The sequence below is a fragment of the Neoarius graeffei genome, chromosome 9 (assembly GCF_027579695.1).
Source record: "Neoarius graeffei isolate fNeoGra1 chromosome 9, fNeoGra1.pri, whole genome shotgun sequence".
Classification (NCBI taxonomy): Eukaryota; Metazoa; Chordata; class Actinopteri; order Siluriformes; family Ariidae; genus Neoarius; species Neoarius graeffei.
In genome coordinates this window covers 56,353,232-56,360,502 of record NC_083577.1, presented here as the reverse complement: position 1 = coordinate 56,360,502, position 7,271 = coordinate 56,353,232, and the positions used below count along the sequence as shown (strand labels likewise).

At 36.9% G+C, this 7,271-nt stretch overlaps 1 protein-coding gene across 3 annotated transcripts in view; it reads right to left on the bottom strand.

The window, feature by feature from the left end:
• Positions 1–864: 864 nt before the first annotated feature.
• Positions 865–7,271, bottom strand: part of epha3 (eph receptor A3) — a 138,170-nt gene continuing 131,763 nt past the window's right edge. For 2 of the 3 annotated variants that reach the window (XM_060929871.1, XM_060929873.1), the window contains exon 17: positions 865–3,844. In XM_060929871.1, coding sequence (XP_060785854.1) covers positions 3,739–3,844 — 106 coding nt within the window. In that variant the 3' untranslated portion in view covers positions 865–3,738. Of the gene's footprint in view, positions 3,845–4,521; positions 4,615–7,271 lie in introns of all 3 variants that reach the window. The other variant, XM_060929872.1, reaches the window with a different exon arrangement.

Genomic DNA, 7,271 nt, shown 5'->3' with positions numbered 1-7,271 from the left:
GCACCTGATTAAAAAAAAGGTACAAAGGTTGTAGCAATGAGGTTTTAATTGAAGACTCTTCCATCTTTCAGGACGAACACAGAGCTGGAATTATTAACACATGCCATCTCCAGCTTTATTGCTGACCCATGACCCTTTTTCAGGAAGTGACTTTGGCGGATATCGTGCCCTTAGTTGAAGCTGCTAGAGTCAAGGATGTTTATGGCTTTGCAAGGTGTTGTTCTGTTTCGTGCTGCAGCTGCAAACAGCTGGAGACTTTTTAAGGGCTGGAAGAAGAAGACTAATGTGTCTCTGGTTGTCTTTAAAAAAAATACAGCAATCATGTTTATCTGACTTTAGCAGTTTACCAGTTGCTTTGTATGATTTTTTGTATGATTTCTATGCTATCAAACAATCTTGACTGATTCATAGTAGAGTCATGTCCCCAACATCATCCGCACTATACAAAGGAGAAGTCTTAACATTTTCCTTCGTTTATGTTATTCCATAAAAGCTGCCACAAAGAAGCGCTGGCTCACAGAGTGAACATTTTCCTGCAGTCTTGCACACTTGCACCTCTCTTAATGCTTTACATCTCATGTCATGTCTCTTAGCACACAGGAGCCTTGAAGGAGCAATGGTGGGCATTACATCACCTGCAGAACTAACAGAGCAGCATCCCACACAATCTCTTCACCCTGATCTCTCCTTTTCCTGGGACTGTGAACTTCCAGCACATCTGGCCCTTCACATCTGTTCTATCTCATGCTTTCTGGGTAGAGCAGCTTTCCCATCACTCATATCTCAGGCAGTTGGGTTTGATGGCTCTGCAAAGCTTAAAAAATCAGTTGCATTCAAAGGAAAAATCACTCAGTAAGCCCAGGGTCTAAGTATGAATGGAAGAATATGGGTTTGTTTATTGAAAATGGGTTATAACATGACCTATATTGACTATCTTTTATGTACTGAGGACGCAAGAGATTTGGCAAATGGGAACCACATGGATGATGCATAATTATATGAAACATCAACACAATAGGATGCTTGTTTATAGATTTGAGTATTATTCACAAGTAGAAGGGAGTATCTTTTTATAATTTCCGGCTGTGGGCGAGAATTTCCATAAATCACATCTTTTGAATGAGCAGTTCAGTTTTATAACTGACTAAATGCATCCTCATATCACTAGCTAAGCAATGTAGCAATGCGGCAAAGATCAAACTTATGAATTCTTGTGAGTTTGTAGCTCAACATATGGCTTTTTCCCATAGAGTAACTGGCTTCCTGTTGTAGTATTACTGATTCTGTAGATATAACAGATGCTAGAAGTTCCAGGAACTTTCCGCTTGGGTTGTAATATTACAATATAACTCCTGTAGCCTTCAAAATCAAAACCTACTTATACAAGAACATGAAACACAGAATAAGGCTAGCTCTACCTTGTCCTAAGGTTCTACAGGGCTACATAGCTGCTCCTTGCATTTGACTGAGAAGCAGAAGATGGTGGCTCAAGGCTTTATTCGGATGATTGCCCCAAATCATCACCACTAGTATCACTGGAATAGGATACCAGTCAAGTAAAATCACTATGACACAATCTTCTCTGCATTCATTCTTTAGAAAATATTTTTACACCGTTTATTATAAAAATATAAATGTTTCCACTACAAATCACTTTACATTAGTAGACAAGGCCATCTACTTTTGCACACCCACTTACATCCTCATACACACACACACGCATGCACGCATGCATGCACGCACGCTCACATGCACACACACACACAAACATTCTAAAGGAAGAGTAGAGGAGGACAGGGTGGAAAAAACAGTATTGCTCTCTAGAAGTCATGTTTCATGTTTAAAGTAAAATGCACAACACTGATAATGTCATCACATAACCATGTCATAACTTACTGTATGCTACAAAACAAAAAACACTCAAATTAGCACGGTATACTGTTTGTTATCAAATAAATAGGTTATTACTGGTGATTTTTTTTTTGTAAAGTAAAAAAAACAAAACAAATATGATACAAAAGAGCATAAAATATAATACAAATGAAATTTTGCTTTCTTAAAGTCTGAACAGATTTTCTTTCGTTCTTTTATACATACAAACATTTGTACAAAAGGATGGCCGGGTGCGTTCACCGTTGCTGTTATTACAGGGTGTGTTTACATATGTACATGCTGAGAGCTGAGGGAGCAGCAACAATTACAGGCAGATTGAAGGGTAGAAAAGGAAGAGCTAAATGTTTCCATCATTTTAGAGAAAGTCAATGTTTAACTAGATAATTCATGAGCTGAATAAACCATATCAAGACACATAAATGAAACCTTTTAAAGCATTATGCATTCTTTTCCCTATCAGATCATGTCTATTTCGGTTTGTAGCCAAAAACTAATTGATGATCAAATGGCACAGAACATTCGTCTGAAGTAGTCGGTTGCATGGTATTTACTTCTTTTCTCGCTGTTGAATCCTCATAAATTGACTGAAGGTTGTGCATCCTGAGCTTTTGCAGTAGAGACATTATGACTTTATATTGTCCCTAAAGTACTTTCCCTCAAATATATTAGTGCCGTTTGAAGATTTATGAAATTTCACAGCAGGAAATGATACGCTTTGCTCTTCATTGAGGTCCTTCATTCCTGTCATATCCAACACTTCTAATGCCCTACTACACTATGTTCTCTGACCTTCTCTCTTTGTGATCTTCCTGGACAGATACAGATGTTACTAACACTTTTGACCACATTCCAAAACATTTCTCTAAGTGTTGCTCAGAAGGAAGCCAGATTAGTGATATACATCGAGGAATCAACTTTACAATTGCATTGATTTTTTTTTTCAAGTAGTTCACAAATTCACATCTTCTCTTTTGGTTAAGGTAATTGTTTAGTTACACGTTTTCTCAACACCAAAAGAAATGGCATAAAGAGCACAATAAAAGAGTACATACATAGTGTCTTATTGGTGTATTGGTGATCCCTATTTTCTAATTCTGTAATAGTTCTGCTCAATGTGTCACATCCACAGAGGAATTAGGAAATTAATGAAACATCAATTTGCCTTTATCGGACATTCCTTCTTTTGTATTTTACTATAATCCATTCCCCAGCTCTCTGGTTCTCTAGTGAAATCTTGAAATTAAAGGCATCTCATGTATCGGCAGGTGTTTTTTCTCTTCAACTAGCTAAGATACTCCCAATCCAACAGGACAGAAAACCTGTGAGGCATGTGGACAGAACAGGCCTTAGGCTTGAGTTCATTCTCTCCAAAAGGGTGGCTGTATTACAAGTTTTTGCATTTTATTACCCTCTTGTCATGTGTTAAGAGCTGTTAGTTGTATCTGCACAGAGGAGACACTTCCAAGTTCCTGAAAGATCCAGTTTGCTCTTCGTACAATGCTCTGCCGATCTGTGGAGAGATTATGGGAGCCCAGAGTCCTGCCCCAGTGCTAGTTTTAGCAGAGAAGCCCCACCTGCATTTTATTCTTCTTTATTGCATAAGGCAATCCATTAACAGGCCACAAGGCATACTTTCTGCCTGAGCAACATGATTGGATGCTGGAACAACAGCCATTCTCCAGGAGTGTTGCTTTGCTAGGCCCTGATATGCTAACATTGTTGTTTATGCCTTTTCTCATATTCATCATTTCTGTCTTTTAAAACCAAAAGCAGCATCAGTCTCCTGAATTTATCTCTGTTTTGTCCATCTTTTTTATTTAGTATTTGTTTTCGATCATTCTCTTTTTAGACAGGAACTGGGCCGTTTTTTGAGTGTGTTTCAAGTGCTTTGATACTGCTCACTATCTTCTTCTGAGGTCCAACAAATGTTACGCCGACCTTCTTGAAGTCCCTGGGAGATGAAGGAGAGGGAGAGAAGGAGTATGAGTGGTGCAATATTCACTGAATAACAAGTTCAAATCTGTCAGTCACAGACAGAGAAAAAATGCAGCAGGCCACTGAACTACCATAGCTGGCTGAGGAAGAGTCCTGTGAAATACTTTAAACAGTAAAAATCTGATTCCAGGATTTGCTGATAAATAGTTTAACTTGCTGCTTTGGAGATTGAACAGAAACAAGCTTCCTTTGCTCGGATTTGAACTTTTGGGTGAGGACTAGCGCCTTTATAGTTCCATGCAATGGGTAAAAAAACAGAATCTGCAGATCCACCAAGCATGTTATACATTACTCATCCCATGCACATCAGTTGAAGTTAGACTGTGTCTTCTTTGTTAATGTTATTATTAACATCCTGAAACACTTGTTTAAAACATTGTGACATTAACAAATTAGTACAGTGTTGGGAGAGGAAAAAAAAAGCTTTACTTTTTCTGAAAAAATATTGTCACATCCCATAGCTTTGTTATGTTCCGACTTTATCAAAGCATATTAGTACAAGCTCATCTAGGTTAGAATTCACACTGTTAATTAGCTGTGCCTTTTAGCATGTGCAGTCAGCATCTTGTATGCTTTTGAAAGCAGAGGTTTTAGGAGATAAACAGCACACAGAAAACCATGATCCAAACCCACCGTCCACACTGTAAGGCCTAAAGAGTCGTAATTCCCATGGATGGCTCCCACTCAGGACAAGTGGCTGCAGGCCTGACCTCAGCCAGGCAGATTCTATGGACAAAGCAAACCTTTAAAGTGACTGCTATACTTACTGGCTGTGATACATTTGATTCCTGGTCAAGCATCAACATGCATCAGCTATTAGCAATTATAATACTCAGTGGGAAATTTGTAATCCACAACACTAAAAACAGTGTGCTACACAGAAATGCACACACTACCTGCAATATTAATTTGGATTATAAGCTACATTGTGAGTACAAAAAGATGAAAAACATTGACTGTTGTTGCTCACTGCAAGCCAAAAGCCTTATCTACAGTACTGTGCAAAAGTCTTAGGCACATGTAAAGAAACGCTGTAGACCAAAAATGGCTTAAAAATAATGAAATGAAATGTTTCAACATTAAAAAATACTATAAACAGCAGTAAGCCATAATAAATGAAACAAAGTCAATATTTGGTGTGAGATGACCCTTTGCTTTAAAAAAAATAAAGTAGTCTCAGGTACAATGAGAGCAGTTTGATAAAGAAATGAGCTGTAGGTTTTACTGAGCATTTTGCAGAAGCAGCCACAGTTCTTCTGGACACTTTGACTGTCACACTTGCTTCTTCATTTTGCACCAAAACCCAGGAGCCTTCATTATGTTTTCTTTTTTAATCTGAAAAGTGGACTCTTATGTACCTAATATGCTGCTCAGATACAAACATTTTTTTTCTGTAACATTTAACTTTGTGCTGGAAAACAAAAAGTACAAAAGTTTGGAACTCTAAAATGTTTTTGTACTGACTCAATAATGTAGAAGTCATAAAATAGAAACCTATACCAAACTTTATGTAAAAAAAAAAAATAGGGTGCCTAAGACTTATATAAAAATATATATATCTTATATATGCATTTCTATGCAGCACATTGATTTTAGGGCTGTGGATTACAAATCTCCCATTGAGTATCATAATTGTTAATAGCTGATGCATATATATATATTATATAAGTTCAATACAGGGGTGGGTTTCCCAAAAGCTTCTAAACACTAGTGCATCTTAACTAGGAAAGAGTTAAATGCTCTACCATTTAACGATGATCTTTGTGCTACGATGCTTTTGGGAAACCTACCCCAGATTATTCTGCAGATTAAACATTCAGAACCTTTACTTCATTTTCGTTGTTTTATTTAAAATCCAATAAACTGCAGCACAGGGGCCAGAACAACTATGTTAATTTCCTTAATTTGAGTTGAATATCAAGTATAAAAGTGCACTTTTCAATATTATAAATGTATCAGAGACTACTGAAGTTAATGGGTGGACAATCATTATCTAATCTTTAGTGTAATTGCGCTAACACAGATACCTGAGAGTGAGTTAGAGTTATGAATAAATACAGAAATAGCAATTAGGCTACTTAGTATTTGTAACATTTTGCCTTTCTGGTAAATAGATTGTACTGTAATAGGAATGGTTTGATATTTTTATATAAATGTGTTTCTTTTTGTATAGAAACAGTATACTGTCAGGACTCTGAACCATTTCCTTTGACGATTGAGACTTCATTTAGTAATTCAGCAGCCTGTCTCCTGAGGATGGTGCATATAGAAGTAAATGGAATGCAAATGCATCTAAGCTGAAAGGTAGCAATTTAATTTTATAGGTTTTATGTATTTAGTATTATTATTTAGATATTAATGTATCTGGAAAGAAGCAAAAATGACTGTCAATAACAGACCCTTTTATCACAGAAGCCTTCTGATCAGCAACAGTGCTCAAATGAAGAAAGCGGAAGGTAAAAACACACTTCTTTAAGTATGAAGCATCCTTTAAATACTGTGAAAACCTTTTTAAAACATTGTACCTAAATATTTTTGACTGGAGTGGCCGAGGTGGGACACAGAGCTGCTTTTCCTGGGTCAACATAAAAAGCAAGACTTAATCTTAAATGTGCAAATGCTATAGGTTGACACACTAGCCTTCAAATTCTAGCCACAAATAAATAATTGAGTTAGAATGTAAAAACTGGTGCTGTTTTTAATAAAACATATACATAAAGTTTTATATTTCTGTTTGAATTTGTATTTTCAATCATTATTCATTTTAGAATTAGCTACAACTTTTGCTAATAGTGCAGGATAACCAAAATCTATTAGATAGTGCTATAACATGAAACAGAAAAGTTATAACAGCCAAACTAATAATTAGCTGATTATTATAGCAACCAGTGTATATAGTATATACACTAACCGGCCACTTTATTAGATATACTCGTTCAACTGCTCATTAACACTAATCAGCCAATCACATGGCAGAAACTCAATGCATTTAGCCATGTAGACATGGTCAAGGCAACCTGCTGAAGTTCAAACTGAGCATCAGAATGTGGAAGAAAGGTGATTTAAGTGACTTTGAACAAGGCATGGTTGTTGGTGCCAGATGGATTGGTCTTAGTATTTCAGAAACTGCTGATCTACTGGGATTTTCATGCACAGCCATCTCTAGGGTTCACAGAGAATTGTCCAAAAATGAGAAAATATCCAGTGAGCGGCAGTTCTCTGGGCGAAAATGCCTTGTTGATGCCAGAGCTCAGAGGAGAATGGCCTGACTGGTTCGAGATGATAGAAAGGCAACAGTAACTCAAATAACCACTCATTACAACCAGTGTATTCAGAAGACCATCTCTGACAGCACAACACATTGAACCTTGAAGCAGATGGGT